This window comes from Lycium ferocissimum, chromosome 4, assembly GCF_029784015.1.
Source record: "Lycium ferocissimum isolate CSIRO_LF1 chromosome 4, AGI_CSIRO_Lferr_CH_V1, whole genome shotgun sequence".
Lineage (NCBI taxonomy): Eukaryota > Viridiplantae > Streptophyta > Magnoliopsida > Solanales > Solanaceae > Lycium > Lycium ferocissimum.
In genome coordinates, this window is record NC_081345.1 from 29,281,261 (window position 1) to 29,306,796 (window position 25,536).

General features: G+C 34.1%; 3 protein-coding genes across 3 annotated transcripts in view; 2 read left to right on the top strand and 1 right to left on the bottom strand.

Annotated features, from left to right (window-relative positions):
- Nucleotides 1–25,536, top strand: part of LOC132052168 (ethylene-responsive transcription factor RAP2-12-like) — a 59,771-nt gene that overhangs the window by 7,623 nt on the left and 26,612 nt on the right. The window lies entirely within an intron of this gene.
- On the top strand, nt 11,017–16,797 carry LOC132052165 (alanine aminotransferase 2-like). The gene is made up of 15 exons (XM_059443555.1): nt 11,017–11,287; nt 11,868–11,918; nt 12,084–12,134; nt 12,371–12,436; nt 12,519–12,580; nt 13,841–13,919; nt 14,008–14,112; nt 14,215–14,325; nt 14,584–14,721; nt 14,951–15,025; nt 15,209–15,329; nt 15,469–15,623; nt 15,711–15,785; nt 15,988–16,191; nt 16,401–16,797. Exons 1-15 carry the CDS (start codon nt 11,084–11,086, stop codon nt 16,515–16,517), a joined length of 1,614 nt encoding a protein of 537 aa, XP_059299538.1. The 5' UTR covers nt 11,017–11,083; the 3' UTR covers nt 16,518–16,797.
- On the bottom strand, nt 17,378–18,903 carry LOC132052166 (protein SENESCENCE-ASSOCIATED GENE 21, mitochondrial-like). The gene is made up of 2 exons (XM_059443556.1): nt 18,746–18,903; nt 17,378–17,857 (listed from the first exon to the last, which is right to left on the bottom strand). The coding sequence occupies exons 1-2, from the start codon at nt 18,787–18,789 to the stop codon at nt 17,602–17,604; spliced, it is 300 nt and encodes a 99-aa protein (XP_059299539.1). The 5' UTR covers nt 18,790–18,903; the 3' UTR covers nt 17,378–17,601.

Consider the following 25,536-nt stretch of genomic DNA (forward strand, 5'->3'; position numbering starts at 1 on the left):
TAACGTCGGTCTTTTCGGGTTTTTCCCGGTAAAATCTTCATTCAAACATATAATTTGTGCTTCAAATATTTCTTTAGTCGTAGTAAGATACAACTATCTAATTTAGCTATTTCTTAAGAAAATAACACAAAATGTGAGATGAGTGATGACATTGTACTAAAATATTCAACAAAAAGATAATGAAATCGCTAAGCCATAATAAAAATGATCAAAATCTAAACGTACTAAGTCATGCTAGAATAAGTACAATTAATAAGTATTAATTACATGATTAAATATTATTAAAGAAAAACTAAATTAAATTATGTATTTACACTGTCTAAACTAATGCAAAACTATGAATTGATATTCAATATTATTATTTCCCCTAGTGTTAGAATTGAATTTCTTTGTTAGCACTTAGCATTAGTATTGATTTGGGCTTTATTTGAGCCACTAATATCTATGGGCTATAAAACTTATTGGACCATTCAAAATTTTAAGTCCAAGCTTGAAATAATATGTGAAAAGACAAAAACTATGAAAACATTTGAGAAATATCTATAAATTACATTACAAATAAATGTTTTTATGTATAAAATATTTCTAAAAATTGTATATATGTAATGTCAGGTTGGTTCGGTTCGGTTCGGTTTGAATTTTTTTTGGTTAAAACCTTATGGTCGTTTTTTTTCTTTTTTTCCCAATACCAAATCACTAGTCGAGTTTTTTTCTTGATTTGATTCGGATTGTCAATTTGATGTGGTTTGTCGGTTTTCTTTTTACACCCTTACTAAGGACAAACACAATGTAAAGAAAGTTATTTGCCCATACAATTAACGCATACTTCACGTGTAGAAACTTGTTAGATTAAGATACATATTTATCCATTATCAGTCAAGTGACTAGCTTTGATAAGTAAGAAATATAATGTTATTGTAAATATATTATTGGTGGATGTCCACCAAGTGAAAGTGGCTACCATGTTTATGTATTAGATGTCACCATGTAAAAAGTGGCCACCAAATTTATAGATTAATTCTTGGACATCAAGACTATCTTGGAGAGCAAGATCATTTCTTAGTCACCAAATATTTTGGCAACTATGTTTCCTCTTATACTTTGCCATCAAGGATTTTTGGTTTGGTCACCAAAAATCTTGGCCACTATGTGTCCTCTAATCACTTGGTCATCAAGGTTTTTTACTTCTATAAATATGTGGCCATATGTTTTGTAACATAGAACATAAGCAATACACAATCTTACTCTCTCTATATATATTTCTCCCATGTATTTGTTTTATAGTCTTTATTTTATAACACGTTATCAGCACGAGACTCTACTATCTCAAGCAAATACTTTGAAAGCCTCGAAGGTTTTGAATTTCTTTTCTTAATTAATGACAAATCTTTCTAAACGTGAATTTGTTGCCTTAGATATATCGGCAAAAGCTACTGTCTTGGGTCTCTTGATGTCGAAATTCATCTTGATGCGATGGATCAGCGGACACCATCAAAGATGAAAATCGAGGGCATCGAATCAAGACCGTGCCAAAGGCAATACGATGATATTCCTTCGCCATCACCTTGATGAGAGCTTGAAAATGGAATATCAGCTTTGTTAAGATCCTCTTATCTTTGTGAAATAATTTAAAAGGTAGATATGACCACTTTGAAGATGGTTGTGCTTCCACAAGCACGTTTTGATTGGATCTATACGAGGCTACAAGATTTTAAATCTATTTGGGCATATAATTCTGCCATGTTTAAAATTATTTCTCGATTGAAATTATGTGGTGAAAATATCATTTACGATCATGATATCTTTTGGAGAAAACATTCTCCACTTTTCTTATCGGTATGCTCATGCGGCAGCAATACTAAGAGATGAAGTTCGAAATATTCGATCTAATCTCACATCTTCTAGTGGCTGAATAATATAATGAATTATTAATGAAAAATCATGAAAGCCGACCTGAAAAATCATGAAAAAATTTTCGCCATTCTAGGCGTGGAAGAGGTCGTGGCCCTAGTCATAGTCATGGTCATGGTCGAGGAAGGAATTTTAATCATGATTTTCGTCTTGCACCAAATAATACCCTTCACCACCAGTAGTGTAAAAGGAAGGATGAAAAGCATGAAATTGTGTAAAAGAAAATTCAGAAAATAAATACTTCCGATGTGGAGGAAAGGGGCACTGGTCACGCACCTGTCGTTAGGGCTGGGCATAAATACCGAAAACTAAAAAATCGGACCGAACCGAACCGAATTTCAAGAAACTGAAACCGAAAGAACCGAACCGAACTAGTTTGATTCGGTGTTTGGTGTTCACCTTCAAAAAATCGAAACCGAAATAGAACCGAACTTTGATGAAACCGAACCGAAGAATCGAAATATATACATTACCCCGAAAAAAATTAAAATAGTCACGACACGTTAAGTTTTAAAAAAAAAAAAAAAACCCAATTGTAATAAGCTCTCTTTGCTTTTTATATCCCTAATTTTTCAGAGTTGAAAATCAAATATCTTTAACAAAGAAGGCGACTAGGATGTGTCTTTAGGATTAATGTATGTCCTTTATGTGTTTTCTTAATTATTCTTCTTGTATGTATATAACACCTAGTAATCTATATTATGGTTGTGGTTTTAATTCTTGTGTATCTTGTTTGTTTGATTTTGATTTTAATTTGTTAGTTTTATGTTTTGTTGCTTTTGAGAATATGAATTAGTGTAAATCGAAAAAACACAATATCATATGAAAAAACCGAATTGAAAAACCCGAAATCGAACCGAACCAAACTTCAAAAATTGAAACCGAAAGAACCGAACCGAACTAGTTGGGTTTGGTGTTTGGCATCCACCTTGAAAAACCAAAACCAAAATAGCCAAGCGAGAAGTTTGATAAAAATGAACCGAAGAACCAACGCGCATTTTGTTTCTGCCCAAAACACCTAATGTATCAAGCCTCACAAAGGCGAGAAAAAGAATGCCGAATCAAATTTTATTTACCGAAGATAATGTTGAGCCATGCATCTAGATGTGGCGATTTCTTTGGAACTCCCAGAAGGAAAATTAGATCATTTTGGTCGGTGATGGATGCAGCGTAATAGTTTAGATATTTTCATCCATGTTGTTACTATTATCTATAATAGTTATGTTTCCATAGTTATGTAAATAAAGTTTGTGTAATGTTTTGTTTAAATAATAATATCTACTTTCATGTTCACTTTGTCTATCCTTTCATTTTGAAGAATATATGGAAAATGCTCAAATATTATTTGGATGAATGACCAATCATGAAGATATTTGTGTGATTGATAGTGGAACATCGCATGCCATATTCAAAGATGAGAAATACTTTTCTCACTTACGTAGGAAAAGGGGAAATATTAATATAATTTACGGCAATTCGAAATTGATTGAAAACTCAGAAGAACTACTATATTTAACTTACAAGGGAAAAACTTGTTATAGAAGATGCATTATTCTCTTCTAAATCTCCGAAACTTGTTAAGTTTCAAAGATATACGTAGTAATGGGTATCACGTTGAGACATTAAACGAAATAAATGATGAATATCTTGCCATTACAAGAATGTTTCCCGACCGAAATATGTTTTGGAGAAATTACCAACTTTGTCTCTAAGTGCACGTATTATCTTTGAAATTAGTACAATTGAAGCACACTCGATCGTAAATCGAAGTTTAATGATTCAAGTACTTTTGTGATTTGGCATGACCGGAATAGGTCACCTGGATCAATAATGATGAAACGAATTATTGAAAATTCAAATGGTATCCACTTAAGAACACGAAAGATTCTTGAAAGTGGTGAATTTTCATGTGCGCTTGTTATCGGGGTAAATTGATAGCTAAGCCATCGCGATGAAAGTTGACGTTGAATCTCTTGCCTTTCTAGAGCGTATACATGGGGATATATGTGGACCTATTCATCCACCTTGTGGGTCATTCAGATATTTTATGGTCCTAATAGACGCATCTTCAAGATGGTCTCATGTGTGCCTCCTATTGCCTCGCAACTTGGCGTTTGCGAAATTATTGGCACAAATAATACGCTTAAGGCACGATTTTTGGATTATCCATTAGGCCATACGCCTCGATAATCTTGGGAGAATTTACGTCTCGATCTTTTGATGATTATTATGTCGGTTGGGATAAAAAGTTGAACATCCTTTTGTAGCTCATGTTCCTTACCAAAATGGCCCTTCTTTGAGTCTTTTATTAAACGACTACAATTAATAACAATACCATTCTTATGAAAACACGGTTGCCAATGTAGGGTAAAATGCTATCTTACATGCAACATCTCTTATTCGTCTCGGACGACTCATTATAATAAATACTCCCGTCACAATTAGTACTTGGTCATGAACCAAATATTGCTCATCTCGAATCTTTGGTTGTGATGTATATGTCGGTAACTTTGTTGGCGCGCTAAGATGGGCCAAAGAAGGTTAGGAATATATGTTGGGTTTGAATCACCCTCTATGATTCGCTATCTTGAGCGATTGACGGGAGATTTATTCACTGCCCGATTTGTAGATTGTCAATTTGATAAAACAAATTTTCCACAATTAGGGGGGGGGGAGAGAAAGAAATCAAAAGAGAAATTGCGTGGAGAGTTTCATCATTATCTCATTTTGATCCACATGCCCCTATATATGAACAAAAGATCCAGAAGATCATTCACTTGCAAAAAATAGCAAATCAAATGCCAGACGCATTTACTGATTTGAAAAGGATAACTAAGTCACATATCCTTGTAGAGAATGTGCCTATCCAAATTGATGTCCCAAAGGGACAATCTACTAGTGCCATAGCCTTTGAATCTCTGACACGCCTGAAGCGTGGTAAGCCATTGGGTTCTAAGGATAAAAATCCTAGAAAAAGAAATAAGAAAAATGATCAGAATGACACTATGAAAGAATATCATGAAGATATTCAAAATCTGATTAATCCTAATACTCCTGAAGATATTAGGGAACCGAGACTCAGTGAGTAAAGAACTATCATTGAATTCTTGGTGATGGGATAGATTTGAATCGATCAAAGATTATGGTGGATAATGTTTTTGCATATAATGTTGCACTGAATATTATGAAAGACATTGAGAATAAGGAACCTCAATCTGTCGAAGAATGTCGACGAAGATATGATTGGCCAAAATGGCAAGCGGTTCAATCGGAGTGAATTCACTTGCCAAACGTGAGGTTTTGGACCGATAGTCCAAACGCCTAATGGTGTAAACGTTGGCCACAAATGGGTCTTTGTGTGGAAAAGGAATGAGGGAAACGAAATTGTGAGATACAAGGCACACATTGTTGCACAAGGATTCTCTCAAAGACCGGAGGTATCGACTATGAAGAAACATATTCACCCGTTATGGATGGCATAACATTTCGATATCTCATCGGTTTTTTGTACATGAAAACCTTAAAATACATCTGATGGATGTGGTTACAGCTTATCATTATGGTTCACTTGATAATGAAATCTATATGAAAATTCCTGAAGGATTTAAAATGCCTGAAGCAATTAGTTCAAAGTCTCGGGAGATGTATTCAATCAGATTACAAAGATCGTTGTAAGGTCTAAAATAATTAGGGCACATGTGGTACAATCGCCTCAGTGAGTACTTGGTAAATGAAGGTTATATAAATGATGTCATTTGTCCATGTGTTTTTATTAAGAAAACAAAATCAGAGTTCGTTATACTTGCTGTTTATGTTGATGACATAAACCTAATTGTAACTCCAGAAGAGCTCCAAAAGGCAATTGAATATTTAAAGAAAGAATTTGAGATGAAAGATCTCGGAAAAACAAAACTTTATCTTGGTTTGCAGGTTGAACATTTAGCAAACGGGATCTTTATCCATCAATCTGCTTACACCAAAAATTTTTTAAAAACAATTTTACATGGACAATGCTTATCCTTTAAGTACTCCAATAGTTGTTCGCTCACTTGAAGTGAGTAAAGATCCGTTCCGACCTCAGGAAGAAAATGAAGAGCTTCTTGGTCACAGTACCATATCTTAGTGCAATTGGTGCACTTATGTATCTTGCTAATGCTACAAGACCTGACATAGCGTTCTCTGTTAATTTGATAGCAAGATATAACTCTTCTCCTACACGAAGACATTAGAACGGAGTTAAGCATATATTGCGATATCTAAAGGGAACTAGTGATATGGAGTACATTTTATACTAACAAAGGTAGTACGGATCTTGTTGGTTATGCGGATGGGTTATTTATTTGATCCACATAAAGATCGATCTCAAACGGGCTATATGTTTACATGTGGAAATCTTTGCTATATCATGGCGATCTACAAAGCGGTCCATTGTTGCTACTTCTTCAAATCATCTTTGAGATAATCGTATTCATGTGACAGTAGAGAATGTGTGTGGTTGAGATTAGTGATACATTTTGTGTGTGGTTGAGATCAGTGATACATTTCATCAGAGAAAGATGTGGCTTGAAGTGTGATACAAAAATACCCACAACATTATATGAAGATAATGTTGCATGCATAGCTTAATTAAAGGAGGTTTTCGTAAAAAGGAGATAAAACGAAGCACGTTTTACCAAAGTTATTTTTCACACATGATCTCCCGGAAAAATGGTGATATTGATATGCAACAAATTCGTTCGGTGACAATCATGCAGATCTGTTCACCAAATCTTTTGACATCAACTCTTGAGAAGATGATATTTAAGATTGGAATGCGAAGACTCCGACATCTGAATTTTGGTCCTTGTCGGGGAGTGAAATACGTGTTGTACTCTTTTCCCTTAACGAGGTTTTGTCCCATTGGGTTTTCGTGATAAGGTTTTTAATGAGACTGACTCTCAGCGTATTACTAGATATGTGTACTCTTTTTCCTTCGTTAGGACTTTTCCCGTAGGGTTTTTTTCTAATAAGGTTTTAACGAAACACGCCCCATTAATGGACATCGGGGAGTGTTGTAAATCTATTATTGGTGGATGTCCACCAAGTGGAAGTGGTTACCAAGTTTATATATTAGATGTCACCATGTAAAAGTGGCCACCAAGTTTATAGATTAATTCTTGGACATCAAGACTATCTTGGAGAGCAAGATCATTTCTTAGTCACCAAATATTTCGGCAGCTATCTTTCCTCTTATACTTTGCCATCAAGGATTTTTGGTTTGGTCACCAAAAATCTTGGCCACTATGTGAGGATTTTTGGTTTGGTCACCAAAAAATGTGTCCTCTAATCACTTGGTCATTAAGGATTTTTACTTCTATAAATATGTGGCCATAAGTTTTGTAACATAGAACATAAGCAATACACAATCTTACTCTCTCTCTCTCTATATATATTTCTCCCGTGTATTTATTTTATAGTCTTTATTTTATAACAAATGTATGTATATTACAATTTAAGTACTTAGGACCAAGATGAAAGCGATTTTAATTAGCAACACATATATCGTTGATTCATATAGCCAATCCAAATTTGCTAGAATTTGAGGCCTAATTGTTCTTGTTGTTGTTATCATGTAATTCACTATTCCGATCCAAGCCACTAAAACATACAGTATATTACAATTTATAGAATAGTGATATTTTTTTCTATGTTAGTCAAAGTCAATATAAAATTATATAAAACCTTAGCTTAATGATTAATCTAGCGTGTGAAATCCCAACTTTCATAATAGAACAATTAATTCCATTTTAATCTAGACTGGTATCTTCAATTCGACCTCATAGGGATCAATACAGAGTTGTCACTCCGTAGGTCCTGAGGAGTGAAAAATCAATTAAAAAAAGCATATGCACGGTCTTGGCCAAGGATTATCATTTCTAAAGAATAAACGCGGAATCGGGGGTCAACATCTACTTATATATCGTAATAAAAATAATTTTAGCTTTGAAAACGCATTTGTAATTTTTAAGCGGGGGTTCGGATAAATCAATTTATAACCCGTATGCATATATTTGTAATTCCCTGAAAGGCTTTTAAGATAACCAAGAAGGCAGAATTTATAAACGTGGTTTGCTAGAACAATGCGAAGAAACGGTCATTGGTCGTTATCAATAACTTGATGAACCTTTAGAGAACTTCCAGAGAAGGGAAAAACAGAAAGGGAAAGAAAACGAACTTCTAAAGAATGAAAGGTCATTTTTAGACTTTTCACAGAAGAGCGAAAAAGACGAAAATGCTTTTATTATTTGTGGAGAATGTGATGAAGTCTGCCGTCTACGTTCTAGAAGTTAAAAACTTACAATAAAAGGCTATATGTACCCTTCCCATGCTATATATTCCATTTTAAAAAAAAAAATGGTGAACATGGTAATTCGAAAATGGGAGACAATACCGTTTTCGACAAAATTATTTTATCTCTATCAATTTATATGACATTTTATTTCTTCAATCTATATAAAAAAGAATGACACATTTTTATAATTAATAATAATTTAACAATGACACATTTTTATAATTAATAATAATTTAACTTTACACTTTGCATTTTACTCTTAATGAAATGATTTATAGACACACAACAATTTATCATTTATATTAGATCAAAATTATTTTTATTATTAAAATTCATATCCAATCAAACACTATCACATAAGTTGTGACGAGCGAGTATTAAATTTAAGAAAATTTACAACAGGTCACTATAGAAAATTCACAAAAGTTCACTAGTTGGAGATCATTAAACTACCTTACCTTAAAGGAAATGAATTCAAGATCTTTGGAATCTTGGCATCACAAACAGGGGCGGACCCACATTGTTGGGTGGGGTTCCTGGGAACCCATGACTTTCACCCGAAAGTTGAATTTATAGTGTGAAAGCCTTTAACTGTATAAGAATATTTCAGCTTGGAACTCACAACAAAAGATTTGTTGGTTCCGCGGTAAAAAGGAATCTAGCTAAGTCTCAGCCCGCATCTAGGACCAGGGATCGATACCCCTTGGTCACGTTTTTTTAATTCTGACTCTGTTTGTTTGTTTTAAACCAAACACCAGAAACGGAGGCCTTATTTTTTAGTATCACTTTTTATTTCTAAAATCCACACAAGTCAAACTAAAATGAAACCACAACAATTTAAACTTGCTGAAGGTATTATTTTTCCGCAAATCATAATTTTTCAAATTAATTTTAAAACCAAATGTAAATAGAAAATAAGAAACTAAGGTTCTAAAAAAATGTCGTCGGTTCTTGCATTTTGTCGTTGCCGCTAGCCACTCCCAAACCCTTCATTCTTCTTCCTCATTCTTTGTTTCTCTTATATAGGAATACAGTTTCTCTTAATTTTTTCTAACCATTGTCATGATATATTATGTTTGAGTGGTTTTTACTTTTTAAAAGTATATTAAATATCAACATTGTTTCTTTATCCAATTATATTGTATTAATTTGAGATTGTTGGGAATAGGAGTGTACAAATTTCGGTTTAACCAATTAATTGAACCATAAAAATGTTATTTCAGTATTAGGTTATCAGTTAAATTGAACTGTTAGCTCCTAGAAGATATTTCTTATCGGTTCGCCGATAACCGAAATTTTAAGCCCTCTAACCAATTACCCGACGACCGATAATGAATATCTTATTAGTTATATTATCACTTTAGCATGTTTATACACCAATAATCAATAAACCGAATCAATAACATACAAAATCGAACCGAACCGAACCGACCACTATGCAATCCTAGTTGGAAATCCATAAGTTTCAAATTCTTGATCCACCTCTGATCACAAATCCGTAAGATTGTCCTGGAGACTTGGTGGTAAGTAAATTAGTTAGAATGGCCGAGTGAAAAAAAGAAAGATATGTATTCGCACTCTAAAATTTATATTCGATAAAACAATTTAAATATTTAATCATAATGAAGTACTCCCTCCGTTTCATATTTACTCGTTCAATTTACATTTTTAAAATCAAACTATTCAAATTTTGAACAACATTTTGAGATATATTTTTTCACCATATAGATATGAGAAGAATTGCAACTTGTAGTACTTTTCATGTAATTTTTTTAAAGGGAAAAAGGTCAAAAATACCCTCTAATTTGGAAAAAGGGCTAAAAATATACTCTAAACTTATTTTGGGTCAAAAATACGCCTTCCATCCTTACATTTACCGAAATTATTCCCCAAAATAACCCGAAATCATTTTTTAAATCCGCTCCATCATTTAAACCCGATCTAACTAAATATAATATCCCCTTATTCCCCCAAAACGTATCTTTGAAGTTTCAGGGAATTGGGGGAATAATAGCTTGTTTGGCAAAGTTCTAAAAATAGCTTACTTTAAAAGTCTTTTAAAAAAGTACTTTAAACGTGTTGTGTTTAATAATTAATTTAAAAAAATACTTTTAAGCAGCAATTAGTTGTTTGGCCAAATTTTTAAAAGTGCTTCTATGTGTATTTTTCTCAAAAGCATTTTTTAAAAAAGTACTTTTGGGCAAAAAGCCTATTTTTTTAACCAAAAACATTTACCGCTATTCCCCAAAACACTTATTTTATACATGACAGACTAAACACCTCACTTTTTTTAAAATAAGCACTTAATGAAAAAAATAGGTACTCTTGGGGAAAAATGTTGGCCACTGTAAAAGTATAAAGGGATCTTATGGGTTATTATTTAGTTAGGTCGATTTTAAATGATGGAGCCGATTTAAAAATGATTTCGGGTTATTTTGAGGGATAATTTCTATCAAGACAGGGGTATATTTAAAAACTTTAAAAATGAAAGGGGTATTTTTGACCCTTTTTCCTTTTTTAAATATCTAAATTATAATTTCAAAATATTGAATTGATCTAATCTAATTTAGCTGTGAAGATTGATTAAGTTAACTCGCGAAAAGCAATAATACGGGACAATAAATTACAACGATTATTCATGCGGAAGAAATGTATAATGCTATAAGCCTATGTGTTGAAACTTTGAAAGCAATAGCTACATAAGAAATTTGGAATAGTCTTATTGGAGACTTGGGCAGCAAGTCAAAAGGGGCATGGCATGCTTATTCAAATCTTGACCACCCTAACCTTGCCCTTTTCCTCATACTACTTTCTTTAAAATCGTAATAACCAGATTTAACAATGTGGAGATTCATAACACACAAAACAAGAAATCTCATAACTAGTACAATAACCAAAACTACTTCTCCTATTTCTTCTTCTTCTTCTACTACTACTATTTCCCCATTAACTGCTCCTCTTCGTTTCTTGTCCACTCTTCAACCTGATTCAATGGGTTCTGATTATTCATCCACTCCCGTCACTATTGATACCATTAATCCCAAGGTAATCCTTTTCTTTAATTTATTCTTCTTCCATATGAATTATCTTATTTTTAACAGCTTCACTGATTTTTTTCTGTTAATCGACGACTTTCTTATCTGGACTGCACTTATTTGATCACTTAATAAAGGCAAATCTGAAAAAATAAGATTGATTCTTTCTTGATTTGGTAAGCGAATACTTTTTTTTGAACAAAAACATAAAGTATAAGTGGACACTCGCATATTTATTCGCGTTATTGTACTGAATTAGTTTTTAGTGCGAAATTATAGGTTGGGTCTTGTACCCTTTTTAGAAGGAAATTGTACTGGTTCTATTCCAATTGAATCGCTTGGGAAAAATAGGATCCTTTGCATTTTTATTCTTTGAATAACCTGGTAAATGGTGACTGGAAATCATTATACAACATTGACTCTGAGTCTTTATTTTAGAGTTTATTGATACATGACTTCTTGTTGCATTCAGGATTTGATTTGACGCGTAGCCAGTTTACTTATATACTGTACTTTGAGCTTTCATCTTAAATTTACATTGCTTGACTGATACAACTTTATTTTTGGTCAATTTTGTTGGGTTCATTCAGGTTTTGAAATGTGAGTATGCTGTCCGGGGAGAGATTGTCACACTTGCTCAGGTAGTTCATGGCTTTACTTTGTTGATTCCTGTGAACTGAATATGGAGTCTGCATTCGATACTTCTGTTGATTGGGCTATTGTTATCTGAACCTACTGAATTTCATAAATTTAAAGGACTTGTATATATTCAGAGTCTTTTTTCATTTTTCTTTTTGATGATGCAGAAATTGCAGCAAGACCTCAAGGACAATCCGGGTTCTCATCCATTTGATGAGGTACTAACTCTTGTAAACTTGGTTTTCTTCTTTCCGTTTCTGCTTTAACAGAGCCTGCTTTATAAGTAATTCATTTCCCATATATGTAATGGATGCCAGTCTCAGGACTAAATCATCAATAGAACTATTCTTACAATGCTACATATGTCATAAGTTGATTACCTGAATTAAGCACCATCCAAAACCTTTTAAGTTTCCTAAATTTGTTTTGTACTCGTTCATTTGATTACATGCAGATCTTGTACTGCAATATTGGAAATCCTCAATCACTGGCTCAGCAGCCTATCACTTTCTTTAGAGAGGTGGGCATAAATTACTCTATCTTTTCTCCCGATAAATTGATTGACTCATCCAGTGATTTCTGAGGTAGTCTTTCTACGTTAGGTCCTTGCATTGTGTGACCATCCATCTATCTTGGACAAAAGTGAAACACAAGGTCTGTTCAGGTATGTAGTTTGTCGACCTCTGCATGATTTTGTTGACTGGAATGGAATGTGCATCTAATTTCATAGATAACTGAATTCTGTCACATCTATACCCTGTATGCCTAGAAGCTGTTATGATTATATATAAATAGCAGGAATCAGCAGTTGTTCTATTATCGGTGAATAATATGCAGGAGTTAATTCAACATTCGGATGACTGTCTTTTAACTCTTATTCAAAATGTGCAACTCATAAGAACAAGTCTTTGTTAGCTCTGTTTAAGTGAGGGAAAAATGAGCTACGTCGTTGAATATGAGCCACCAAAATACAATGAATTACTTATGAGAACTATTTACTTGAGCAGCTAAAGGAAAGTCTTGGAGGAAAGCGTCGGTGCTATTTTTCTTTTCTGTATTGCTCACCGCATCTATTTGCAACTAAGTTTTTCTTTTTCAGACGCATGCTAAATCAGAATTCCCTGTTTGCCCTTTATTCATAGTCACCATAAGTCTTTTAAATTTTTTGATTGATGGGAGCCTCAAGGTGGGTTATTCATTAAATGCTCCGTGGCCATGTGGAGAGTGCAGTTTCCTCCGGGAGCACCCCTCATAAGCCCAAGATGTACAGGGCGAGTTTTATAAGCTCAATTATATTCATTATTTGCAAGTGCTTGAAATGATTGATGTCTACATTTTTGGTTTAAAGATTCAACTTTAAACTACAACTTATTTGGTCTCTTGTTATGCAATAAATTGCTTATATTTTTTCGGTCCTGTTTCTATTGTCATTGGAAAAGTTCGTAATTTTCAGTTCTTTATTAGCTATATATTTTTTCTCCATTTTGCAAATCTTAAAGATATTTATCATTCGAATATTTTTTATCACCAGATATTCATTATTTGAATTATTCCTTTGGATTATTGTACTTATAAAATATTGAAAATTCCAAAGCCCCCATGCCTTGAGGCATAGAAACCTCGATCATTGAGAAACAAAATGTCTTCCCTTACGGCTTCTCTTATTAAAGCCCTGGTCACTGTTGAGAAAGAGTCTAAAGAAAAATTCTTCATCAACTTCAAGTCTCCTTCCGGTTCAGCAATATTTTAGGATTTTTGTTTCTCAAAAAGAAACACCTTGACAGGATTTTTTTTGGTTTGAGGAGTATTAGTTATGCTGTGCTACCATTGTTAGAAAGAGATCTCTTCAATATACAATATGAAACTTCTTGTAGACTTTGAGAAATTGCAATTGCTGACTTCCATTTTTTCTTTCCTTTTGTAGTGCGGATGCCATTGAACGAGCTTTCCAGATCCTTGACCAAATTCCAGGGAGAGCAACTGGTGCATACAGCCACAGTCAGGTGACTGTCTTCTAATGAGATTGTTCCATTTCTGCAGTGTTATGTAGGTTCGATAAATATAAAACTCTTTTTTGTGCCCTAAATATAGGGTATCAAAGGATTACGCGACACTATCGCTTCTGGTATTGAAGCTCGTGATGGCTTCCCTGCTGATCCAAATGATCTTTTCTTGACTGATGGTGCAAGCCCAGCGGTAGGTTCTGCTTATATCCTTGGTAATTTTACAGCTTTGAGAAAAGTAGATCATAGCAAATGTGGCGTAGTTGGTAATGTTGTTCTTTACCCTTTTATTCAGGTTCACATGATGATGCAGCTGCTCATCAGGTCAGAGAATGATGGAATTCTCTGTCCCATTCCCCAGTATCCTCTTTACTCTGCTTCAATCGCCCTCCATGGTGGAACTCTTGTACGTACTGTTGCTTCAAAATAAATTTGTTGTATGCTAGTTGCATAGTTGGTTCATGGCTGAAAATGAAACTGAAGATTGATGTTTATATAAATATTCCTCTTGGCCTATTTGACTTCTCTTGTGAGAGTTTTTTGTGGAAGTACCACTAGTGCACGCATTGATCTGATCAACTTATGCTTGAAGACCCATTATTTGATTCTTGAAAGGTAATCCCTTGGGAAGTTCTTAATATTTGCATTTCATCTGGTTTTGCAGGTTCCTTATTATCTTGATGAACAAACAGGATGGGGGCTTGAGATCTCAGAGCTTGAGCATCAGTTGAAAACTGCAAAATCCAAGGGTATTGATGTTAGGGCTTTGGTTGTGATCAATCCAGGCAACCCAACTGGGCAGGTAGGCTTTTAATAGATATTGGAAGGCTCATTTATGATTTTTCTTCAGAAATGGGAACACAATAATATAATATACACCTCTGACAGAAGACTGCTGAAATAGAATACAACTCTCTCTCCCCAAAAAAGTTAAAAAAGAGAGGATAAAAGATAAGAAAGAAAAAATGAAAAAAAAAAATAATCCCAATCTATTTCATATGGCATGAATATTTTCCTATGCTTAACTATAGGTTCTTGGTGAGGCCAACCAACGGGACATTGTAGAATTCTGCAAGAGGGAAGGCCTTGTCCTTCTGGCTGATGAAGTAAGTCAATTATACTCTAAAATGCTACTATGCTTGATACGACAAATTCTTTTACTTTCTCAGGAGGCTTGATTAGCAGTGTCTCTGAACCTGTTTTAAATGTTCACTGTGAGATTTTGCTTCTGGGGTTGTATAAAACTTCAAATTTGTCATTCTCTTTCATAATTTGTGGAACTCATACAGGTCTATCAAGAGAACGTGTATGTGCCTGACAAGAAATTCCACTCATTTAAGAAGATTACCCGCTCTATGGGCTATGGGGAAAAGGATATATCTTTAGTGTCTTTTCAATCGGTGTCAAAAGGTACATGTTTCACTTTATCTTGCCTCTCTCATTTCTCTGGGTTGTGGGTCGTGGTGGTTTAAGGGGATAGGGATTTTTTATTCTTCCAAATGCAAATACGTTTTTGTTCTAATCTTCTTATGTACCTTGGCGGCTTTAGGATTCTATGGAGAGTGTGGAAAGCGAGGAGGTTACATGGAGATCACTGGTTTTAGCCCTGAAGTGAGGGAACAGATATACAAATTGGCGTCTGTCAATCTGTGTTCCAATATCTCTGGTCAGATACTTGCAAGCCTCGTCATGAGTCCCCCAAAGGTTAGTATTGCTATTTCCCAATAGTGTTCCCGCCTTGCATAGTCCTCAAGAGGAAAAGGTTAATGCTGAGAGCATGGTTATATGCAGGTGGGAGATGAATCATACGAGTCTTTTTCTGCTGAGAAAGAAGCAATACTCTCGTCCTTGGCTAGACGTGCAAAGGTTAGTGAGAACTGACATATAGGAGAAACTGAACCTGATTATAAGAACTGCCTAATATAGCAAGCCAAATAATGTCTGAAATTTGCTCCAGTAGAGTCAATTTTAGCTTTATTTTTTTGAGTTTATACCTGTTAACTTGTTAAATCATCTACTTCTCTTTGTCTTTTTTCCACATCTCTTTTAACAATAACAATACCATCAGACGCTAGAAGATGCACTGAATAGTTTGGAAGGAGTGACATGCAACAGAGCAGAAGGGGCTATGTATCTCTTTCCGTGTATTAACTTCCCCGACAAAGCAATAAAAGCAGCAGAAGCAGCTAAAACTGCACCAGACGCTTTTTATGCTAAACACCTTCTTAATGCCACTGGAATCGTTGTTGTTCCAGGCTCTGGATTTCGCCAGGTAATTGCTACGTTTATAGCTTTGCCATCTAGTCAATGTCATTATTAAATATTGATATTTTTGGTAATTGTTGCCTACTATTCTCAACAAATTTACACGACTCGTTCACTTGAATGGTAAAATGTTGTTGGAGAAAAAGTACACATTTTAAATTGTCTTGTACACATTAGTCTCTCTCTCACACCGTATTGGTTCTCGCTTCTGTATAGGTTCCTGGAACCTGGCATTTTAGGTGCACAATATTACCACAAGAAGAGAAGATACCAGCTATCGTATCTCGTCTTACAGAATTCCATAAAAAGTTCATGGATGAATTCCGTGGCTAAGGAATCAGAGAGTGCATCCTAGCGGAACCTAATAGTAGAGAATTTTGAATAAGCAATGCCGATTGCATCCGGTGCGCGAATGTTTTGTTTGCCTGCTTCCATAGTCGAACTGTCAGGACTGTAATGTCCCAAATTTTGGGAATTGTTTCTCTTTTTCTTCTTGGGATTTGTCCTTGTAATTGACGAGTATCAGCTTCAGCTCATACTGTGTAGCCTGTTAATTTATCCCAGCCTCAGACATTCAGTGGAAATATAGATGTGATTTGTGCAACCATGAAAATCTTCCAACAAAAAACTACATTGATGTAGGCAACTTCTCAATCATCACAATCAATATCATATATAGAATTTAAAATAGTGGATTCAGTTCATTATCAGTTTGTTAATAAAGAAAAGCTCCAGAGACCGTTCCCTCTTTTCTTTCTGGAAAAATAATTTTTCTCTCTCAGAAACTTTTTTATAAGTCATATAAGTAGTTGGCCCCATTTTTAGATTATGTATTTGTTTCTCCGCATATAAAGAAAACACTAACTAAGCCGAATACGCCACATAAAGTGGCGAAGTACAGTTCCAATGGGAAATTAATTTGGTACGATAATCTGTCTTAGACATCAAACTATATGAAACATGGAACGTGGATGGATGAAAATCGTTGAGGTGAAGGGCTTAGGGGTAAGCTCTTAGAATTACTAGCTAGTAACTTGGCTCGTTGTTTTAGGGAAGGCTAAGTCGAAATTTTTATATATGCTTTTTACTTTCCTACAATAGACTTGAGATATGAAACAATTTTAAGAGAGTGCAAAAATATGAAACAACCTAATTCACCCTTCTTATGTCTTATACGTGGACAAAACAACAAATTTGGAAACATTAAAGTCTATGTTGAATTTATTGAATGATGAATTTGGAACACTGTATTATTTCAAGAAAGGTTGGAGGAAAGCTAAGGCTAGATATACAACATATCACTGTAGGAGACACCTTACATGCACGGTGAAAGAAACTTGTCTCGTAAATTTTCTACGCCTATACCTTTGCCATCGTAACATAATTAGTTTTAATCCTCTAATTTTGATTACTACCCCTATGCATTTGGCATCGTAAATTTTCTACTGGTAGGTAGAAATTTGTCTCGTAACTCCGCGGCATCGATGGTATTGAAATGAGTTTCTGGTATCCAATTTCCAGTTTTGGGATCTCTCATCCAATATATCTCTTTTTCCACACCTTTCTCAATACTGCTCGAAGAAGAAGATGAAGACGAAGACTTGGCCACTTTGCTGCTATTGCAAGCAACAGTCCGCTCTTTTAAATTCTCCACTGCTACTGTGTATCCTCTCCTGTGCTCACAAAAAAGTTAGAATTGTTTCTAATAAGAAAATCTAATTTTTTTTTTTTAAATACATATTAGAAAGGAAAGTATGACACATAAATTGAAATAGTGAAATTATTTTTTGTTTCTCCTAAGGAATCGTTTGGCCCTAAAAATTTTCACTTTTTCCCAGACATAATTTTTCGCTTTATTTGAAAATTCCAAATCTAACTTGAAGTTGTATTTAAAATTTGGAAAACAACTTATAACTTGTTTTACAACTCACTTTTCACTTTTGAAGTTGTATTTAAGTACCTTCAAGTATGAAGGTTACTCCAAATATTCATTGGAAAGTATAACAAAACACACAACTCCATCTTCAACTCAAACTCCATAAGTTTCAACTAAAGTGAAAAATATTTGGAATCTATGGCCAAACGTCTACTAAAACATGAACCTTAATCTATTCTTAATTTTCACCTATTTTTTATTGAGTGTTAGGTCGAGAACTCGAGCCTTTATGTACTAAACTTAAAGTAGAGCATTTATTAGTTAGATTTGGTGATTGGGTGGTGTACTGGTGTGTGTCACACAAGCGGCCAAGTTGTGCCATTTGGTTACATGAAACCAAATTATAAAAATAGCCACAAAATTTTTAATTTGCGTTCTACACGCCTTGTAGCTACAATGTAAAAGATAGCTATAGAGATTTTGTTCGTAATTGCAATAAAAATAAAATCATTTGTAAGTATATTTGTTGTGGCAAAAAAGTATTGGTTTATTTGATTGGTATGGTAATATATTTACAGTTTATTGCCCAAAAAAAAAAAATGTTTTGAACTGTGGAAAGTTTTCATAGTTAATTAAGATGTATTTCATAATTGTATATGCATAATGTTGAAGTCTGATTTCTAACCTGAGATTGAGAAGGAGAACGCTGCTGAAGGGAACCCTAGGCATATTGATGAAGAGTTTTGAGAAGTTACAGATTGAGATGGATGTATAAGTTTGTAAGTTTAACAATATGTCTTTTAAGTTGAGTTGAAGGTTAAACGAAATCTGTATTATATATAGATAGGCAAGGCAGGATATAATATAATAGTCAAGAATAAGTAGTAACCTAATAGGACTTGAATATGAGATTCGAAAGATGACTTGCAAAACAAACTATTGAGAATCTGAGAATAATGGAAGAACTTCTAATAGTAGATGGTTACGTAAATTAGGGACTAATTACTAATTACTTCCTCCTAAAAAGAATGAAGACTTTGAAGTGCCGATGGTTATCTAATTATAGGATCTTGAACACGATCCAATAATTATAGGATTTTTTTTAGTATAACTAATATATTTCGAAAGTTATATACATAGTGCGTGTAAAGAATTTTTTATATCATCAAGTTACCCAAAGGATATCTACATGTAAACTGCCTTAAAATGTGAATTTATAATCTTGAAAAAAGTTTAAGTATATTGTGTCAGTGGAAGAAGCTTTTACACCATCATGTTACTTTTTAGCTATTGTAGCAAGTAATCCGTCTTATTTTCAAGATTATGAATTCAACATTTTTTGAAAATTTACTTGTAGATGTCATTTGGTTGACCTGATAATGTGTCTTTTTTATAGAGACAATATATATAATTTATTTTTTCTTGAAAATAAGACATGTTACTTGTGCTACATCAAATTTTAATAAAAAACGCTATATATAATTTAATTTTTCTTGAAAATCAGACATGTTACTTGTGCTACGTCAAATTTTAATCAAAAACGCAGGGGGTGGGGGCAAATCGACCCGTTGTGCCTACGAAGCCCAATTCCCATGTGGGCGAGGCCATTCTCTTATTCTAGCCCATTTACTAACCAAATAAAAGACTTCTCATTTAAAGTGGAAAGAAAGACGTTCCACCACTTATGAGAGACATTTTACATTCATGAAGGACAAAATAGAAGTGAATGAAAAAGAACTCACAAGGAAACTTTGGCTTTGCATTAAAAATCAAGACTTAATATATACACAATTCTCACATCCATTTAGCCTTTATTTTTTGGTTCTAAAAGAGTGTCCACTTACTAAATCAAGAAAGAATTAACCTTATTTTTTCCAGATTTGTCCCTATTAAGTGTTAAGTGACTAAATCCCAATACCTATTTAATTAGGGCATTTTAGTCAAATTACCTATTTTTGCCTAGAAATTAGTATTTTATTAAGGGGTGTGCAAATGGCTAAGTGGATACTCTTTTTTAACCGGAGGGAGTATTTAATTTGGATTTATATAACTTAAACTCTATTCAATTTAGGAAAACATTGTTGAACTGATTTGGTACATGTATGGGGCGCATTCAACTTTTACCATTTTGAGTGGCTTTATTGCGTTAAGAATATTGCTCTTATTCGAGATGAAGAGGCATCAATTGATGCTCCTAAATATAATTCCCATAGTTCTATCGCATGATGATTGATTAGAGTCCCCCCAATTTCCACCTTCCTTAGATCTGATCTCCCAAATTTCAACTTTGGACTGATACTAAATTTGCTATTGAAGACTTAATCAGTTTAGAGCATATCATGCTTTAATATGTTTATTCTTGTGGAGAACCACATGAAATTTCCAAAGCGTGGATAATAATCTTTATGTCATATTCCATTTATGCATTGAGATTTGAGAATCAAAAAGACATGTTGAAAATTGCAAAAAAGGAATTACAATTTCTTAATTTCCCGTGAATGCTCACCCCATGAGTCATGAATTTGCTGATTTAATAATATTCTACAACTTGAGCTCAAAATTAGCACATTTTATGGAAATTTATCCGTTATTTTTTTTTTTATAAAAAGGTTTACAGGCTTGATTTCTGTTATAGACAAACTTTTATTAATTACTTCAGCTCCTTGATAGAATTCCATTTAAAAGGATATACCGTAAAACACCTAGCTAGAGCAAGTTATTTAATTAAATACCATAATCACACTGGTTTAGTTTGTGAATTAGTTGATCTTCTCTTTATACTTGTCAATTAGTTTGCAAATCTGTAGTGAAAAAAATTGTAGCACTGATTCATGGATTTCCCAGTTCTTTTGAAACTAATGTAGCCTTGATCCTTTGCTAGTGTTTAGGGTGTGTTTGGTACCACGGAAAATGTTTTCCTGTTTTCTCTTGTTTGGTTGCATTTAAGATTTTGAAAAATATTTTCATGTAGAAAATATTTTCCTCAAAATAGGAGAAAATGTTTTCTATAAAAATTTGACGGAAAACATTTCCCGGATTAATAAAACCACACCAACGCATTACTCCATATATTTTATTTTACTTTTATAAAAAATGGTAAAAAAAATTCTTACCCACCACTACCTCCCCCCCCCCCCCCAAAAAAAAAACCGCCGACCCTCACCCTTCCAATTTTTTTTTTTTTTTAAAAAAGAATTTCATTTTTCTTCTAGTTTTTTACACCACCTAGCCCCCCGCCCCCTCCCAATCCGACCTACCCACACCACCCTAAAAAAAAATTAATTTCTTTGGATGTGTGGGCACACTAGGAGAGATAGTATTAGGAATGAAGATATCCGGGATAAGGTGGGAGTGACATCGGTGGAGGACAAGATGCGGGAAGCGAGATTGATATGGTTTGGGCACACTAAGAGAGATAGGATTAGGAATGAAGATATTCGGGATAAGGCGGGAGTGGCATTGGTGGAGGACAAGATGCGAGAAGCGATACTGAGATGGTTTGGGCATGTGAAGAGGAGAGACACATATGCCCCAGTGCGGAGGTGTGAGAGGTTGGCTATGGACTGTTTCAGAAGAGGTAGAGGTAGACCGAAGAAGTATTGGGGAGAGGTCACTAGACAGGACATGGCGCAGTTCCAGTTTACCGAGGACATGACCTTAGATAGGAGGCCATGGAGGACACAAATTAGGGTAGAAGGCTAGTAGGTAGTCACGCTTATCCCTTCGTACCAGTAGTCACAGTTTTACTCTTTAGTTTATTGTCATTTGATTCTTACTATTATTTGTTGTTTATTCGATTATCTTATTTATTTGTGGTAGCTACTGGTCTTTTCTTTCAAACTACTTTATCATGACCTTGTAATACCCCGTACCTTTATCCTAAGCTTTGACCATGATCCTAGACTTAGAAAACCCGATAAAAAATGTGAGAATTTGAAATTTCCTCTTTAGTTGTAAGATGGTGGTTTACGCCCATGAACAGTAACAATATTTCAGTATACGGCCCGTATTTCAAGTCGTAAACTGGTACCAAAGATTTCTGAGCATTCTAGAATTTGACACTTAGAGGTTACATCGTTAAATACGGACCGTATTTTAAAATATGGCCCGTATTTCAAAACGTATTTGGAATTTGGGAAAACTTCCTTGATAAAAGTTGTAGAGCTTTAAAATACCTTTCCAACGGTATATTATGGGGGTTAAACGGACATCTGTCCAAAGAGTTATGGCCATTTTACTGAAGAGACACAGTGCAGTCCATACGGAATACGGACCATATTTCAAAATACAACCAGTATTTAACTGAGTGTAGAATTTATTTTTTCCAGAACAGTATATATTCGTCCATATCAGTTCAAATCATTATTTTTCATTCCTTCAAGCCCTAGAGCGACCTCCTACCCTCTTCCATCATCAAGAACACCAAGGTAAGCCTACTCTAATTATTCCAACTCAATTCTAACATATACTCTAATAATCTAATCAAGAAATCATTGTTCCTAATCTAGGGTTTTCAAGAAAACCCATCTCAAGATTCAAGAATCAAGATTTAGGAAATCTTCTCCCAAAACTCAAGTCTTTAATTCAAGTTTTTGGAGCAATTCAAAAAAACTTCCCGTATAGAATCTCTCTGGTTCTTCCCTCCGTTTCTTGATATATGTTCAAATCTAGGGCATTAAACTCAACATATTGGTCCGTATGAATTCTATTTTCTCATTATGTTTATATGAAACTTTATGATTTTATCTAGCAAGTTACAACATGTTTTCAAGTCAATTTTATATATAAATATATATATATATATATATATATATATATATATATATATATAATTATGAACTATTGTTATTACTCATGAATCAAAACATGTTTGCAAGACTATGACAAGTTATCTTATGAAACCATATTACAAGATATTTCATGAAATCATGTTACAAGTTATTTCGTGATTACAAGTTATACAATGTTATTTCAAAAAAATCATAGGCTTCTTAGCCAACTATATCATGTTCATATTTTGGGATTTGCTTAGTTAACACGAGCTTTATTAGCTAGGATAAGGGTTGTGAAGGAGCAACACCTTCATTAGCTTTGGATCCATACATGCTTATTATTACTTAAATCTCATATCCCTGTTAGTTTTTTTTTCGGTTATACTATAGCATTCCCCACGTTACAAGCGGTTTTAGATACATGTATTTCCGTTGATTTTGTTTTCGGACTTTACCCACGTTTCATGCTCATATTCAAGTTACATCATGTCCCTATACCTATGTTGTGTCATCTAAATTTCGACGAGTTTTACATACTAGTACTATTCACCATGTACTAACGTCCCTTTTTGCCCGGGGCACACTACGCGGTGCGGATACGGGTTTTCGGAAGCATGATGGGATCTTTAATTGGTGAGCCCCTCAAATTCTCGGGGTTCAACATGGAGTTTGCATTAGTATTTATAGTAGTCCATCTTTGGTAGTTAGTATTCGACATGTTTTAGAGGTTTCATAGACAAATGTTAGTTCACGAAGTCGGTTATGTTTTCATGCTTGGAGGTATATTACGTTTTCATGATTTTTCACGCTATGAGATAATTTCAAGACTTTGTTACGCAAATTACATTTTCATGATTCATTTAAAATAAGTATATTGTTTTGATGCCCATGTTGACAAGCAAGCCATGAGGTTCGCTCGGACACGGAGTGCCGTGTTAAGCCATGGTTCGGGGCGTGACAGACCTTTTCGTTTCCGTTAGTTTCATTTTCATACTGTTTTTTCTTATCTGACCTTTTTCGTCATGTTTTCTCTTGAGCCGAGGGTCTTTTGGAGACAACCTCCCTACCTTCCGAGGTAGGGGTAAGGTCTGCGTACACTTTACCCTCCCCAGACCCCACATTGTGGGATTTAACTGGGTATGTTTTGTTGTGTTTTTTAGACCCACCCCCCCCCCCAACTCGGAGCCTACCCACCTCCCAACCCGTATTCCCCATCACCAAAAGTTGCACTACTTCAAAAAATTTATAGTGGTTTTGCTTTGAGTATATGCAAATGCTCTTCAAATGATATTTTTCAACTTGCGTACCACACACAAGAAAATGAGTAGAAAAATAACTTATTTTTTGAGAAATTATTTTCTTGGAAAATATTTTCCGTCATACCAAACACACCCTTAGTGTGATAAATGTTATAAACTCAACATGAGAGCCTAATCTAAAACACGAGTTTATTAGCTAGGTGAAAGAGCCCATACAATTTATAAACTGTTAGTTTTTTTTTCTTTTCCAATTAGTGAGGGACAACTGATACACAATTAATAAATAGGGCAATTTGCACGATTGCCCTTCGTTGGGGATGATCTTTAATTTTTGCCCCTCAAATTGCTGGTCTTTAATTTTTGTCCTTCACTTAAAATATCCCGAGATTCTGGGTTCGACCCCGGCTTAGTCATAAAAATAAAATAAAAAATTCGCAAGGTAAGATTTTGGAAAAAGAAGGGTTAAGGCATAACTAAAAGTTTGCCTTAACTAAAAAAAAAAAAAAAGAGTAAAGATGGACTTTTTACCAAATTTGCCTTGCGATTTTTTTAAGCGGGGTTCGAACCCCCCTATTTTCGCAGGCAAAAATTAAAGACAGCACCTTAAAGAAGGAAAGGCGCAAAAAAAAAAAAAAGAGGAAATCCGGCAAGAAAAAATACCCCCCGCTTGAGAACTTATGATCTCGTTGATCAAGAGCGGGACAGATTATGCAAACAAATTAGTGACTATTATGGTAATGAAATTGATGAAGCATTTCCTAGTCAGCCTTATTTTATATCTAAACAAGTTAAACGGATTTGGCTCTTCTCTATTATACTCTCTCCATTTCTTCAAGTGCACCCTTACATGATTGACACTTGTTTATTTTAGATTTTAATAGCCTAGATTAAATTGACTTGACAAGCATCATAACTATAGTTAAGAGTTTATTTGGGAAAATTACTCTGAGGAAAATCTGAACTTCCATTAATTAAAGAAGCCATTAATATCATTATTTTTTGTTATTATTTTACATCTAGATATAAGATTCATCTCAATAAATGAGATTTGGTACGGAAAGAGTAATATATTCTTTACATTTTAACAATACAAAGGATATTATCTCTCACAAATTTCTTTCGTCTGCCCTATTCAAGAAAAATATGAAGAGTTGTTCCTTACATTCTTACAAAACAGAAGAAGAGTAATCAAAACCAGTTGTGTAGAGGAGAGAAAAAGAAGATGATATGTTTAACTAAAATTTAATACATAGATAATTTCGTTAAATAATTTGTATTTGAATTTAAATTACATAAAATGGAATACTGATAATAATAATAATAATAATAATAATAATAATAATAATAATAATAATAATAATAATAATATGAAAGTAGTATTAATATTAACGGTTGCCAATTTGAGGGAGAAGAGAATTTTCTTACTAAAGTTATGGAGTGCATTC

Excerpts from the sequence above, each read along its gene's own strand:
- LOC132052165 (XM_059443555.1), top strand. The coding sequence starts at position 11,084 with ATGTGGAGATTCATAACACACAAAACAAGAAATCTCATAACTAGTACA. Across the intron at positions 14,326-14,583 it reads CCCTCCATGGTGGAACTCTT|GTTCCTTATTATCTTGATGA; the intron begins GTACGTACTGTT and ends CTGGTTTTGCAG. Across the intron at positions 15,330-15,468 it reads TTTTCAATCGGTGTCAAAAG|GATTCTATGGAGAGTGTGGA; the intron begins GTACATGTTTCA and ends TGGCGGCTTTAG.
- LOC132052166 (XM_059443556.1), bottom strand. The coding sequence starts at position 18,789 with ATGCCTAGGGTTCCCTTCAGCAGCGTTCTCCTTCTCAATCTCAG. Across the intron at positions 17,858-18,745 it reads GTTCTCCTTCTCAATCTCAG|GAGAGGATACACAGTAGCAG; the intron begins GTTAGAAATCAG and ends TTGTGAGCACAG.